Genomic DNA, 16,031 nt, shown 5'->3' with positions numbered 1-16,031 from the left:
GGTTGAACCAAAAAAAGTGCTGAACTCTCTACCTCATCACTCTGGGGCAGATAGGGTTACTTCCTAAGTGACTGGGCTATTGGAGTGAAGGCAAAAGTCAAACTCAACCCAAAAACCCAAGTGCAAGGCAGAACTGTGGCAATCATTGAGGTTCTTAAGCTTCAGGGGCTGCAAGGAGCCCATGTTTGTGGTTAAATATCTGTGCAACAGGAGTCTTTACTTGGATTACTCTGGGCCGAGACAGCTGTGTGTAAACAGCAGCTATGTCTCATCACAAAGTGGGCCCCATTTCTGATGAAGGACCCAGAAGTTGCCCAGGTTTAGTCCTAGGCAGCTTACTTGGCCTCTTTCAACCTATTTCTTCATCTGTCAAATGAAGGTGCTAGGTGTGTCAACCTCATAATAAGGTCTTTGTGATGCATGCATATGAGGTAAAGTGTATTAAGCTCTTAGCAATAGTGGTTGGTATATAGTCAATGCTCATTATCACAGTCATTATTAAAACTTTAAAGAATACATTTATCTAATGGCCTAGGGAAACACTTCTTAAATTGCCTTAAATGGGATTAGATGCCCCTTTGGTCTGGGTTTGTACACAGACCCAGGCCTAGGTTTGAACTAAGTTTAGTTTCTGGGTTTGGTGGCATGGTGGGGGTGGGGAGGTGGAAGTGGGTGTACCAGAGTAGGAGGCAATGGTGCAAGGTGTTGTGGCCATAGAAAAATGAATTTCCATGTCAGCATTTGGTTGAATTTGGCACCGAGTGTTGTTCAAACAAAGCAGCGTTGTGAATGGCAGAGGAAGGGTGAGGAGGAAAGTCAACACATTCTTGGAAATAAGATGTGGCTTTTGCTTTGCTATTTTATTTTTCCTTCAGCTACAGATATATTTCTTTGCTCTTGGGCTCACATTGTAAATCCCTTCCAGGACACAGCACAAATCTAAGTTTCAGAGAAACCTCTTTTTAAGATGACAAGAAGTTAGCAAGACTTTTCTTGATCCTTGTTTTTAGTATACGAACCCCTCAGTTGGGGTCATTTAGCCTAGGAAGAAATCTTTGCATATACTTAGACAGCCCTCTCCACCTCACGTCATATAACTATGGCTTATGTGGTTCTTTAAATGTTGAATATCTGCTATTTCCTGATGACTTCAAACTGTTTGTAGTTGTATATAGATGTATCATTGATCTATTCTCTACATGTATTTGTGTATTAAGTCTTTCAAATTTTAGTAGAACATCTTAGTATAAAGCCTGGCAGTGCAATAATTCATTTTCCAATAGTTGCTGTCTTGTACCTCAGACGTCTGGCGAGATGTTATAGGAACTGGTCCTAGGTCAATATTTGAAGCACAGGGAAGCTCTGTATGAGCAAGTCAATGGAACTTTCCTGTGTTCCGGTCCTGAGGTGTATGTTTAAAGCAATGTTTCAAGCAGAAAAGTTTGAGTATTCCTCTCTCCTCCACAAATGCAGGTCTTTTTGCAATGGTAACAGAGTAAATAGCCACTTGTGTCAAGTTTGTGACAAAAAAACTTGAGAAAAATAAAAAAGAAGTTTGTGTCAATGACGAAGGGTTGGGTTGCATAGGGAACTGATATAGCCTTCTAACCCCATTCCTCTAGAGATAACACATACTCACTTAACACTCAGTCTCTGCCTTCAAAGAGCTGACACTTTAGTTGAGAAATCAGACCTTAACACACCTTCTGTGCTGTAACAACATAGACCAATATGTTCACAATACGTAACATTAGGTTTTAACCTCTCTGTGATCAGCTGGGTTTTGATCGGAAAAAACGGGTGGCTGGAATATACAGTGACTCTCCGTTTTAACATTTTAGAGGTCACACTCACCAGGCATTTTCCATAGCACCCTTTTTAAAAGTTTGCAGCGAAGAGCTGAACTTACATTTCACTATTATGTTAAAACACTTTTCCTCAACTTTCCAAATTACTTAGGAGATAAAAGAGTAGAGGAATACTGGGGTTTTGCAAAGTCCTGCAGGGAAATTCTAAAAGTCATTATCATCTTTAATACCTACCTTAGAAATTCTTTCAACAAGTGGTGACTATTTTCCTCAATTCGTTCATATCTCCCCTCCTCACCCCATAAAACAATGTTCACAAATTGAAAAGCAGACAAGTGAGAAAAAAAAATCAGTCTAATTCCACCAGAGGTAAATTTCACTGTTCTTTCGGTTTTTGTCTAAGCATATGTGATTGTATGTATTGCTTTGCAATCCGCTTTCTTTTTGCAAATGTATTTCTTGTGGGTATTTTCCCATGTATTGTCTTAGGTCACTTTTAACCTCTTCATTCTTTTCCTTCTCTCTAGGGCACCAGGGGCCAGGGAAGCCCAGTCGCAGAGCGCTGCGGGCTCTGCTGGTGATAGAAACAATGTGGTGAAGTTATAAGGGGAGGGGAGGGGTGGGGGGCGGGAAAAATTCCTTAGCTTAGAAAAAAAAAAAAACAAAGAAGAAAGCTCCACTTAAAAACATATGAAATTTCCGACACTAGAACCTTTGTATATAGTTTTCGGTAACCTTCGGCAGGGGGCGCTCGGAAATTGTCGCCACTTTCCGGACAGCCTCCCGGACTTTACCCTCTAGAAAATTGTACAGTGTTTCCGGCCCTTCTCAGTTGTGGACGCTCGTAAGTTTTCGGCAGTTTCCGGGGAAACTCGGGGATTCCGCCTATCGCTCCCTGTGTTCTGATCGCCCAGTGCGGTGGTGCAGGGTCTCGGGCTGGTCATGGCGTCCCCGTCTCGGAGACTGCAGACTAAACCAGTCATTACTTGTTTCAAGAGCGTCCTACTAATCTACACTTTCATTTTCTGGGTGAGAGACTGAGGCTCCTGGGGCCAGCAGGGGATCCCGGGCTTTTAGGTGTGTGGGGGGGTGTGACCCTGAACGGCGGGAGTTCAGGTCGGGGATGGGGTGGGGTTTGGGCGGCCATCATGCCTGGGACCCCAACGCCGGCGACGAGGGACTGGGCCCCGAGCTAAATGCTCAGGCATCTCGCCGGCGCTGGGGTCGGAGTGCGGGACTAAGGCAGCCAATAGGCTGAGCTGGGACCCAGACTTGCCAGCGTTCGAATTCGATGCAGGAGGCGAGCTGGGGCGTTAAGCCCCTATAGCACGCAGACGGTGACCCTGGACCTTTACAGAGGCAAGCAAGGCTTGCCCGGCCCCTTTGAGAGCACACTTCCATAATAGTGTCTTTCTTTTCACTGCTTCATAAGAGAGGAGTGTTTCGCAGGTAAGTATGGTATGCCTCCACTCCCGCCAGTCTATCCTTGGGCTTGCTTTTGTACCATTGCTTGTACCCTGTGCTCATCCCTAACTGGAGAGGACGGGGAAAGTTTCTGGAACTCATAAAAACCCTTTTTTTTTTCTCTTCAAGGTTTTCTTCCTAAGGCTGGAGTAAGACAATTAAGGAAGTTTTGATCTGTAGGGCAAATATGCCATGGGCTTGTGTTTACACACAAAAAGATGAATTCTAAGAGTTTTAAAAAGATACCTTGTCCACAGCCTACTCTTGTGTGCAGATCCCTCCTAATCCCTTCTACTCTGCCCCCTTGTCTGCCATGTTCCAGCATATCACACCTATTATGCCTTAAATATTACCTCATGCTTTGTGATTTGAAGATGCTGCTGTACACAGTGCATAACTGTTTCTGTTTTCTAATTTCCCACGTAGATCACTGGCGTTATCCTTCTAGCAGTTGGCATTTGGGGCAAGGTGAGCCTGGAGAATTACTTTTCTCTTTTAAATGAGAAGGCCACCAACGTCCCCTTCGTGCTCATTGGTACTGGTACCGTCATTATTCTTTTGGGCACGTTTGGTTGTTTTGCTACCTGCCGAGTTTCTGCATGGATGCTAAAATTGGTGAGTCCTTGTTTTCATTAGAATTGATTCTTGGTTTTAGAAAAGTTTTGTATGTTGTAGGATTCCTTTCTTGAAATTGGTCATGGCCCTTTACAATTTTTCCTGTTCCTTATGAAAACTTACCAAGTAACAGTTCAGTGGCCAGTTTCCACTTTCAAAATAGACATGTTATTATTTTCCCTATGCCCTTTTCAATGAAAACATGATGAACTAATTGAGAAGACGACCATTATTTTTTCTTTGACTTCCTTTGCAGCTGTGCTGTATCTTATTTATGCTGACTTGGCCTTTCTTTCTTATCCTGCAGTATGCAATGTTTCTGACTCTCATTTTTTTGGTTGAACTGGTCGCTGCCATCGTAGGATTTGTTTTCAGACATGAGGTAAGCCTGAATTAGGGAAGCTTGGCATGTTAAATTTATCCTCCAAGAGATAAAAATGGATTTATTTAAGTAGAAGAGTTAGACCTCTGTACTTAAACCTGTAGCTGACAATAATGGCCTTCTTGTAAAAATTCTGGCCCACTTCTAATTTAAAATAAAATTTAGATTTTTTTTTTGAGACGGAGTTTTCCTCTTGTTGCCCAGGCTGCGTGCAATGGTGGGATCTCGGCTCCCTACAACCTCCGCTTCCCGGGTTCAAGCAATTCTCCTGCCTCAGCCTCCTGAGTAGCTGGGATTATAGGTGCCCGACACCACGCTCTGCTAAATTTTTGTATTTTTGGTAGTGATGGGGTTTCACCATGTTGGCCAGGCTGATCTTGAACTCCTGACCTCAGGTGATCTAGCTGCCTTAGCCTACCAAATAATTTAGAATATTGTAAAGACTGACAGTCACCAGAAGAAAATTACTTACTTGTATTCCCTGTCATTTTTCTGTGTGTAAACACCTATTAACATGGAGATAGTACAATTTATAATTTTATTGATAGGAAAATATTCAAAGCACAAAATTGATAACCTTCTTCACTTATGCCTTGCATTTTGAAAAGATTGGATATACTTAATGCAGATCATCAAAAGTTTAATATTGAATTAAAAATCAGGTAAACTCGGGGTTGTTCAAATATCATTCGATGAGTAATGAAGGCTCATCAGTGAGAGTTCTTATAAAGTGGTAGCGCAGTCTCCTAAAGTAAGGCTTTGTAGCTTACAAATTCCATAGGCATCGAATTTGTACTTAAAGTAGAGAAAAATTAGCAGGGTACAGAACACAGCAATACTGCATTGCCACACAGATAAATACATGTACCCACAGCACTTTGAACTTGTAGTGGTTCTCATCATATATTTTAATGTTTTGCTTAGTAGTCCCCTCAGCGAACTCATATCCCTTAGAGGACAAGATTGTACCATGGAAGTTGATTACCATACATGTTGCTGCTGGCAAAGATAATGACCATTGGTCAGATTCAAGAACTTTTTTTACCTGAAACCAAAAGAACTTTCTAGAGGATTTTCTTACTGACATTGTGTTTATTTGCTATAGATTAAGAACAGCTTTAAGAATAATTATGAGAAGGCTTTGAAGCAGTATAACTCTACAGGAGATTATAGAAGCAATGCAGTAGACAAGATCCAAAATACGGTAAGTGGCAACTACCACCTAGAGGAGAACACATTCTCTGTTGCCTCAGAGAAAAGAATAGAGCCTGGTACTAGATGTTATCCACTTGTAGAGGAAAGCAGTGACACGTTTCATTTTCCTCACATGTGCACCTGTTCTCTTCCCTCCCTACTTATATCATAGTCCAAGTACTGTTAGTACCAACTATAGCAGGAAAGTAAGGCCAATACGAAGCTGTCATGCATGGTGGTAATCAAGGACCCAGTGCTGATCTCTTGAATCAATTCAGGAGAGAGATCATTGAGTATAGTAAATGTTTTGAGCACAAATTGCACTAGAGGATATTAGGTTAAATGTTTGCTTACAAAGTTGTAATACGAACTATAAATGCTTTTGTTGGGTTTTTCAGTTGCATTGTTGTGGTGTCACCGATTATAGAGATTGGACAGATACTAATTATTACTCAGAAAAAGGATTTCCCAAGAGTTGCTGTAAACTTGAAGATTGTACTCCACAGAGAGATGCAAATAAAGTAAACAATGAAGTAAGGTGCCTTTTAAAACTTTCTGTTTCACAGTGTTTGAGGACTTAACTGAATGCAAAATTGACTCAGTTTTTAATTTTTCCTCATATTAATAAATGTAAGCTGAAATAGAGTGGGTAAGACTTGAGTTCAGACAGCTAGCAAGTAACACTTTTTGTTTATTTACTATTTAGTGTTTTTTTTTAAGACAGTGTCTGTCTCTGTCATCCAGTCTGGAGTGCAGTAGTGTGATTATAGCTCACTGCAGCCTTGAACTCCTTGGTTCCAGTAAAGTAACACTTTTAAATGTATGATCCAAAAGGTGGAAATAGTTGGGAATAATTATTTGTTCTTTTGAGAACATACAGAAGAGAGTAGATTTCAATAAAATGACAACCAAAGGCTATGATACATACACCTTTCTGCAGAGGTGTATGATCAAAGTGCTTATTACCATAAAGAAAAGTACATGCTGCTTGTGCTGTACTTAATCTTTGTTTGTTTCCTCCCATTAGGGTTGTTTTATAAAGGTGATGACCATTATAGAGTCAGAAATGGGAGTCGTTGCAGGAATTTCGTTTGGAGTTGCTTGCTTCCAGGTAAGTCTTTGTAGTTACTTAAGAAATATTTCATCCCTCTTGTAGGTGTAAGCTAGAAGATTTTCACTTTTTTTTTTGAGATAGAGTCTCACTCTGTCACCCAGGCTGCAATGCAGTGGTGCAATATAGGCTCATTGCAACCTCCACCTCCCAGGTTCAAGCAGTCCTCCCACCTCAGCCTCCTGTGTAGCTAGGGTTACAGGAGTGCTCCACCATGCCTGGCTAATTTTTTTTTTGTATTTTTAATAGAGATGGGGTTTCACCATATTGGCCAGGCTGGTCTTGAACACCTGACCTCAAGTGACCCGCCGACCTCTGCCTCCCAAAGTGCTGGGATTACAGGCAGGACCCACTGTGCCTGGCAAGATTTTCACTTTTGCTTCAGGGGCGTGGATAGTGAGGACATTTTTAGAGAAATCGCATTTTCACAAAACTCTGAGTTACTGGTCACAGTACAGAAGTATTTGGGCTGGGTGCGGTGATGCACACCTGTAATCCCAGCACTTTGGGAGACCAAGGTAGGCAGATCACCTGGGGTCAGGAGTTTGAGACCAACCTGACTAACATAGTGATAATACTGTTTCTGGGCCGGGCGCAGTGGCTCAAGCCTGTAATCCCAGCACTTTGGGAAGCCGAGGCGGGTAGATCACGAGGTCAACCGATCGAGGCCATCCTGGTCAACATGGTGAAACCCCATCTCTACTAAAAATACAAAAAATTAGCTGGGCATGGTGGCATGTGCCTGTAATCCCAGCTACTTGGGAGGCTGAGGCAGGAGAATTGCCTGAACCCAGGAGGCAGAGGTTGCGGTGAGCCAAGATCATGCCATTGCACTCCAGCCTGGGTAACAAGAGCGAAACTCCGTCTCAAAAAAAAAAAAATACTGTCTCTGTTAAAAATATGAAATTAGCTGAGCATGGTGGTGGGCGCCTGTAATCCCAGCTACTCGAGAGGCTGAGGGATGAGAATTGCTTGAACCTGGGAGTTGGAGGTTGCAGTGAGCCAAGATCATGCCATTACACTCCAGCCTGGGCAACAAGAGTGAAACTCCATCTCAATAAAAGAGAAAATACTTCATTTTTCTTATAGTGGAGTTTTGATTGGACTTATTTTATGTATGTAATACTGATTTTGATTTGTGAGTGGGAGATTCATTATGCACCAGTTGTTTTGGGTAAATTCCATGTAGTAGGTCAAACTGTGTTTCGCAAGCTGTGTTTCTCACTGTAGCACGACATTTGATTTGTGGCTCTGAACGATTTTTTTTTTCAGGGGATTTTTTGTTTATATTAAACACTAGAAATAAGACTAATTCAAGTTTAGTCTTAATATATTTTTAAAGTAGCAAGCATAGCTATATCTAAATCTACACTAATGCAGTAGCCACTAGCCACCTTTGAATGGTTATAATTATTAAATAAAATTAAAACCTCAGTTTGCTGGAGGTTTGAAATACTCAGTAGCCACGTGGCTGCTGCCTACTATGTCATACAGTACAGGGGTTCTAGAACATTTTCATTATTGTAGCACTGCTCTGGATCTTTCTAGGAAAAGCTCTCTCCTCCTTGATGGAGATTTAACTTGTTAAGATACTTATTCAAAACTATGTCTTCGTTTTTTCTGGGAACTGAGAGTAAGAAAAGTTTCTCCAAAATTTGCGACTGAATTTTCCTTGAGTGATAGTTTGCTGGAGAGAGAGTTGTGAGATTCCTTTGGTGAGAGTTGTGAAATTCTGGGTCATAGTAACAATAAAATTTCACTTACATTCTTTGAATGTGATCTAGATGCTGCAGAGTATTAAACATAACTGTCTAGAAAAACTCAAGGAAGAAAATTATAAGCGAATTACAAGTGAGAGGAGAATATAGTCTGAGGTTTTCAAGCTCTTTTGCCTAGTATTTAATTTTGTTTCTATTTTATTTCTAGCTGATTGGAATCTTTCTCGCCTACTGCCTCTCTCGTGCCATAACAAATAACCAGTATGAGATAGTGTAACCCAGTTGATCTGCGGGGCTATTCCTCTCTGCCTTTAAGGTACGTTCATTTTGGTCCTCAGCTCTGTTAGTGTTGATGTCTACTCCAGCCTATGTATGTGATACATGAACTAAGTTTGTCAGGAATGCCTTTAGCCTATTTAAATCTAGCTGGTGCTATGTAAGCCCTGTGCAGGCAGATTAGGTCTCTACACACAAGGCATGGTCAGAAAGTACTGACTTAGCTGTAGCTTATCTGTGCATACTCTCTAAAGTTATGCAACAGAAGAGTACCTGTGTGAGTTTATATATTTACATACACATGTCAGCCTAAAGATCGTAAGTGGTCCCTTTTCTAACATTTTTCAGCCTACAGAGAGGGAAAACAAAGAATCCCAATAATGACCTTATTTGTGAGGTTCCCTGGCAGGTGCACTCTGTTCCTCACCAATATTGACATTTTCCATAGTCCTTTACCTAGTTTTCATTTACCACAATTTTAGTCAGTCGTTGAGAGTGTTGCTTTCTTGGTAAAAACTGTTTTTGGTGGGCTATCTGGTCTAATAGATAACTGTTTTTGATGGGCTATCTGGTCTAATAGATAACTGTTTTTGGTGGGCTATCTGGTCTAATAGATAACTGTTTTTGGTGGGCTATCTGGTCTAATAGATAACTGTTTTTGGTGGGCTATCTGGTCTAATAGATAACTGTTTTTGGTGGGCTATCTGGTCTAATAGATAACTGTTTTTGGTGGGCTATCTGGTCTAATAGATAACTGTTTTTGGTGGGCTATCTGGTCTAATAGATAACTGTTTTTGGTGGGCTATCTGGTCTAATAGATAACTGTTTTTGGTGGGCTATCTGGTCTAATAGATAACTGTTTTTGGTGGGCTATCTGGTCTAATAGATAACTGTTTTTGGTGGGCTATCTGGTCTAATAGATAACTGTTTTTGATGGGCTATCTGGTCTAATAGATAACTGTTTTTGATGGGCTATCTGGTCTAATAGATAACTGTTTTTGGTGGGCTATCTGGTCTAATAGATAACTGTTTTTGGTGGGCTATCTGGTCTAATAGATAACTGTTTTTGGTGGGCTATCTGGTCTAATAGATAACTGTTTTTGGTGGGCTATCTGGTCTAATAGATAACTGTTTTTGGTGGGCTATCTGGTCTAATAGATAACTGTTTTTGGTGGGCTATCTGGTCTAATAGATAACTGTTTTTGGTGGGCTATCTGGTCTAATAGATAACTGTTTTTGGTGGGCTATCTGGTCTAATAGATAACTGTTTTTGGTGGGCTATCTGGTCTAATAGATAACTGTTTTTGGTGGGCTATCTGGTCTAATAGATAACTGTTTTTGGTGGGCTATCTGGTCTAATAGATAACTGTTTTTGGTGGGCTATCTGGTCTAATAGATAACTGTTTTTGGTGGGCTATCTGGTCTAATAGATAACTGTTTTTGGTGGGCTATCTGGTCTAATAGATAACTGTTTTTGGTGGGCTATCTGGTCTAATAGATAACTGTTTTTGGTGGGCTATCTGGTCTAATAGATAACTGTTTTTGGTGGGCTATCTGGTCTAATAGATAACTGTTTTTGGTGGGCTATCTGGTCTAACTCATTTGGTCTAATAGGAACCAGATTTTGGGAAGACGTGTGTTTCAACGGCTTTAGTATTTAAGTGGTAAAATATTGTGAGAACTGTTGTTGGCTGAATTGATACCTAGGGCACACTTTGCATTTTAATTGAGCCACTGACTGGGAACACATAGGAAGGTCTTCATTAGCAGGAATAGATTAGAATGTATGCAAGCAAATACAGATGTTGAAATTTCTGTAACAAGTAAATTAACTTTTTTTCTTTAATTTTAGGACATTTAGAGTCCCCCCTGTGAATTAGAAAATTGCCTGGCTGGAGAACTGATGATACTACTTACTGATAGACCGAAAAAGTACACCAGTAGACTGATTCAATCAAGATGGATGTAGAACAAGAAACTACACCAATAGGCTGATGCAATCAAGATGCATGTTTGCTATGTTCTAAGTCCACCTTCTGTCCCATTCATGTTAGATCATTGAAACCCTGTATCCCTCTGAAACACTGGAAGAGCTAGTAAATTGTAAATGAAGACTGTGTTACTCTTGACTGTTATTTTTCTTAGTTGGGGGGCCTTTGGAAGGCACTGTGAATTTGCTATTTCATGTAGTGTTACAAGATAAAAATTGATTCCTCTGACTTTGCTATTGATGTAGTGTAATAGAAAATTGACCTCTCTGAACTGGCTCCTTTCCAGTTAAGGTTATCTGGTTTGATTGTATAATTTGCACCAAGAAGTTAAAATATTTTATCACTTGCTGTTCTGCTGACAGGCAGAAAGTTGCATTGTGTAATTTAATTTCAGTCAGTCATTAGATGGCATCCCTCATCAGGGTTGCCAGATGGTGATAACAGTCTAAGGCCTTGGGTCTAAGGCATCCAAGACTGAAAGGGACTATTGATGTTCTGTGATACATCAGGTTTCAGCACACAATTTACATTTCTTCGCCTCCCAATTGGAACATTTATTATGATGTTCATTATTTTCCCTCTTGTTTGAAAGTTTCTAATTATTCAATGGTGTCGGAATTACTGTATTTTCCTTAGGAATTTAGTGGAACTTATCTTCATTAAATTTAGCTGGTACCTGGTTTATATGACTTAATTGTCAATATTATGGTCAACTTTAAGTCTTGGTTTTGGTTTGTGCCTTTGATTAACAAGTATAACTCGTATACAATAAATACTGTTTTCCTCTAAAAAGATCGTGTTTAAATTAACTTGTAAAAAATCTGCTGGGATGGTGGCTGTTTTCCACTGAGAAAGCTAAGCCCTACATTTCTACTCAGAGTTTAGATAGGAAATATAAGTCTGAGGCCTTAACTCTGTATTAAAAATTTAATGTTCTTGTTTAAAAAACTGTTCCACAGGTGCAGCAAACCAACATGGCACATGTGTACCTGTGTAACAAACCTGCACGTTCTGCACATGTATCCCAGAGCTTAATGTAAAAAAAAATTCTTAAAGTGCAAATATAAAAAAAAAGTTCCCTGTGAAAAAACTACATTCCATGTTATAAAATAGCATATGATTAGTGTTCTCCTAGAGATCAGACTCTTTTGATTGTATAGTTTGCATTGAAAAGTTGTATAGGGAGGGATGTAACCTGTATCTTCAGGATAAGGAAAATAATAATTATTAAAATTTGAGTTGAAGTCAGGGAATTATTTCTTTGGTTTTGGGTCTCTTTATACATCCATTAGTAGAACCTATCTAGTTTCTGATTGCCACAGTCCTTGAATTGATGGTTAGGGGACATCAGTTACAGTTAGAAAAAAAACGGGCATTCTCAGCAAACTGACACAAGAACAGAAAACCAAACACATCTTCTCACTCAGGCAGGTGTTGAACAATGAGAACACATGAACACAGGGAGGGGAGCATCACACACTGGGGTCTGTTGTGGGGGGCTAAGGGAGGGACAGGGGGGTTGGGGAGGTTGGGGAGGGATAACATGGGGAGAAATGACAGATATAGGTGACAGGGGGATGGAGGCAGCAAACCACCTTGCCATGTATGTACCTATGCAACAATCCCGTATGATCTGCACATGTACCCCAGAACCTAAAGTACAAAAAACAAAACAAAGCAAAATGGGCAAAAACTACAATTTAAATAATCATGAATTTTGAGTATGTGTTTTAAAATGCTTGGAGTTATTGGAGAAAAGGGATATTCTCCATTAGAACATTTGATGGCTAGCTTTTGACATAAGATGATAAGAAAATTAAGTTGAGGCCAGGCGTAGTAGCTCACGCCTGTAATCCCAGCACTTTCCCAAAGGCCAAGGCAGGTGGATCACCTGAGGTTGGGAGTTCAAGACCAACCTGACCAACATGGAGAAACCCTGTCTCTACTAAAAATACAAAATTAGCCGGGTGTGGTGACACATGCCTGTAATCCCAGCTACTTGGGAAGCTGAGGCAGGAGAATCGCTTGAACCTGGGAGGCAGAAGTTGCAGTGAGCCAAGATTGCAACATTGCACTCCATCCTGGGCAACAAGACGAAACTCTGTCTCAAAAAATAAAATAATAATAATAATAATAAAATAAAATAAAGTTGAAAAATAGCAACTCTTAAGTACAGCAAGTCAGATTTTTGGCTACTGAGATTAAAGAAGCAAGTATTTAAAGGATTATCAGAGCAATTTTCAAATACGTATTTTTCACTGCAATGGTTTTAAATAATCTTTTAAGGTTATGTTTAGAGTTTTTAAAATGTTTTCCCTCGGCTGGGAACAGTGGCTTATGTCTGTAATTCCAGCAATTTGGGAGGCTGAAGTAGGCTCACCTAAGGTCAGGAGTTCTAGACCAGCCTGGCCAACATGATGAAACCCCATCTCTCCTAAAAATGCAAAAATTAGCTGGGCATGGTGGCTAGCACCTGTAACCCCAGCTACCTGGGAGGCTGAGGCAGGAGAATCCCTTGAACGCGGGAGGCTGAGGTTGCAGTGAGCCAAGATCACACCACTGAACTCCAACGTGGACGAAAAGAATGAAACATCGTCTCCAAAAAAAATTTTCCCTCATTATTAAAAAGGAAAAACTATCATCTCAAAAAAACATCGTCTCAAAAAATTTTCCCTCATTATTAAAAAGGAAAATTAAAATATAGAATGTAGAAAGAGGAAAAAATCACATATCACTCTTCAGGTGGATTCGTTTTTTTTTTTAAGATGGGTTTGTTTTGGATAGCCACTTAGAAAAGTCTCTTACAGCTGATGTGAGTATGTGCATACTGAATTGTATACTTAATTCTGAAAGTAATGAGGAAACATTTCACCTGCTGATAACTGGTACAAAGGAAAGTTCACGTGTCTCTAATAGTTTGCGAATTAGCCTAGCTGGTTAGAAAGAGGTATCGCTAGATTGAGAGAGATGCAGCTTCCACTGGCGGCAGTATGTTTGCTCGTTTCGTGATGACAATCCTAACAGCAGAGAGAGTGAGTTCCCTTAGTGGCGCAGGCGGGGGATTCTAAGCTTTTAAGTCTTGTTTTATAGGAATCTGAAGAATTTTACATTTTACTTCACTGTATATCCATGTTTAAAATAATTCATTTTTGATGTCCTAAATGTATCCTGTGGGTTGCCTTATTTCCAGGGACTAGGTTGTTCACTGCAAGGTGACATTTTGAGAAGCAGAGATCTCTAGGTATATTTTCTGAAAGTGTGGAAAGCTTGGGAGATTTCCATGGCCTATTCCAGGTGGGTTGTTGGGTTTACGTTGTAAGCATCAAACTTTTGGGGAAATAACTAACGCAAGACATAAATACCATTTCCGGTTTTCCTCAGAGCTCACAAAAGAATCTTTGAGACTTGATGTTTTTAATCTCCCATCACAATCCAAGGTGGCGACGCAAACAAACCTGTTAAAATATGAGACATAAAGAAATGTATGCATTTTCTTTTCTTTTTTTCTTTCTTACTTTCTTTTTTTAAGATGGAGTCTTGCTCCGTCACCAGGCTGGAGTGCAGTGGCACCATCTCTACTCACTGCAATCTCTGTCTCCAGGGTTCAAGTGATTCTCCCGCCTCAGCCTCCCGAGTAGCTGGGATTGCAAGTGCATGCCACCACGCTCAGCTAATTTTTGTATTTTTTTTAGTAGAGATGGAGTTTCACCATGTTGGCCAGGATGGTCTCTATCTCTTGACCTCGTGATCTGCCCACCTCTGCCTGCCAGCACTTTGGGAGCCCAGCACCACCGCACCCAGCCAATATATGCATTTTTCTCATGAAACAGTAAACTTTGGTTCCTTTGGACTATTTTGTGAGGGCTTTGTGTTTGTAGAAAAAAATAACCTGAGATATTAATACTATTTCTACTTTTCCTCACAGCATATATAAGATAGTTTGAGATTTGATTCTTTTTTCAGTTTGCTACTTTTCTTGGTTGACACTTCGTGATGTGGCAAACCAAACCTTACTAATTTAAAAAGGAAAACAAAAGGCTAATGTGTCAGAAAAGAATATATAAACTGAAACAGCTATAGGGAAATAAGACTTTCATTTTTAAGTCATTGCTTTAAAACTTCACCCAGATTGCTTGTGAAAGAGAAGCCATTAAGATTTAATTATGGTTTTTCTATTAGGTACCCTAACCCCATGGAGCTTAGTTGTGTTGGACACTTGTAAGAGCACAGTAAATGCTAATGGAATAAATGAATGAATGAGTGAGTCTAATTACAATGGCTCTTTAATGTTCTGTGTGAGATAGATCTAAACATCTCATTCTGTATAAGCCACCATTTATGTAATAGAAACCACCTGCCCAGTCAGAAACCACTTAACCTCGGAAACCACTGCTAACTTCCTCCTGGTAAAATCACTTTTTGCTACTTCTCTTTCTTGAACTCTTTGCTGCATTTGGTACCACTAAAAACATTTTTCTTTTTTGTTTTGACTGTGTAACAGCCTGATTTTCTTCCCTTTTACCGTTCTTTCTAGTTTATTTTGTTGTTTGAATTTCCTCCTCCTTTTCAAATGTGGCTGACCGCAAGGGCTTATATTTGGCATTTTGCTCTTAGATTATGCTGACCTTACTTACCTTAAGGAATTAAATGTGCATGATCATCAGGCCTAATTCTTATTCTTGGGTCATGCACTTTAGTTGTGTGTTGGTCATAGCAGCTTGCTTATATTCCTACCCTCTCTAATACCTAAAAGTTTAGTAGCATTCTGAACACTTAAACATTTAAAAATGTTTCTCCGATAACATCTACTGTATGAACAGTAAGTACTTATTTGACATTGACCCACCTGGCTCTTTCACCAAGAATGAATGACATGCTGTGTGGGATATGGGGAAAACGAGTCAGCTGTTTCAACCACCAGCATTTATCAGGTACACATCAGTTCTTTGGAAGTGTCATGCTTCATCTGATGGTGTTCTTATTACCATAGCCTCAAAATTTTCATTAAAAAAATGAAGTGGTGAGTTGCAAAGGCTCGTTCCTGCCAGCCGAAGTCTCTCACCACTTTTTTTCTGGGAAAACAAAATTATTAGCACCATCCACAAAGCAAATAAAACTGACATGGCACTTGCCAGGATACAGACAATTCACCAATGGGTGCATACAGTGTATAGCAGGCAGAGTAGACAACTACTCGGAATCATTACTAGAAAGGTAAAGTAGCTACATTATGTACACAGGGCAACATAGGGTACAGCTTAAGAGGTTCTGCACACATTTTCCTGTCTAGGAAGGCCATGTACTTCCTCATCAGGAAAGTGGCATATGAAAGAAGGTAGGACATTTGAACAAAGACCTTTTTTCCCCTCTTCTGTGTCTTATTTATTTATATATTTATTTTTGAGATGGAGTCTCACTCTGTCACCCAGGCTGGAGTGCAGTGGCTCAATCTTGGCTCACTGCAACCTCCAC

At 40.1% G+C, this 16,031-nt stretch overlaps 1 protein-coding gene across 2 annotated transcripts; it reads left to right on the top strand.

Annotated features, from left to right (window-relative positions):
• Positions 1-2,615: 2,615 nt before the first annotated feature.
• TSPAN6 (tetraspanin 6) lies at positions 2,616-11,351 on the top strand. Of its 2 annotated transcripts, none has more exons than XM_035289782.3 (8): positions 2,616-2,652; positions 3,699-3,887; positions 4,195-4,269; positions 5,375-5,473; positions 5,862-5,996; positions 6,491-6,574; positions 8,501-8,608; positions 10,421-11,351. In XM_035289782.3, exons 2-7 carry the CDS (start codon positions 3,876-3,878, stop codon positions 8,567-8,569), a joined length of 474 nt encoding a protein of 157 aa, XP_035145673.1. In that variant the 5' UTR covers positions 2,616-2,652; positions 3,699-3,875; the 3' UTR covers positions 8,570-8,608; positions 10,421-11,351. The 2 variants fall into 2 exon arrangements, with proteins under 2 accessions (XP_035145673.1, XP_035145671.1); XM_035289780.3 differs by lacking the exon at positions 2,616-2,652 and adding an exon at positions 2,683-2,837.
• The last annotated feature ends 4,680 nt before the right edge of the window (positions 11,352-16,031 follow it).

The sequence above is a fragment of the Callithrix jacchus genome, chromosome X (genome assembly GCF_049354715.1).
Source record: "Callithrix jacchus isolate 240 chromosome X, calJac240_pri, whole genome shotgun sequence".
In the NCBI taxonomy this organism is placed as follows: Eukaryota; Metazoa; Chordata; class Mammalia; order Primates; family Cebidae; genus Callithrix; species Callithrix jacchus.
Note: the sequence above shows the minus strand (reverse complement) of the source record. Positions and strands in the feature narration are given on the sequence as shown.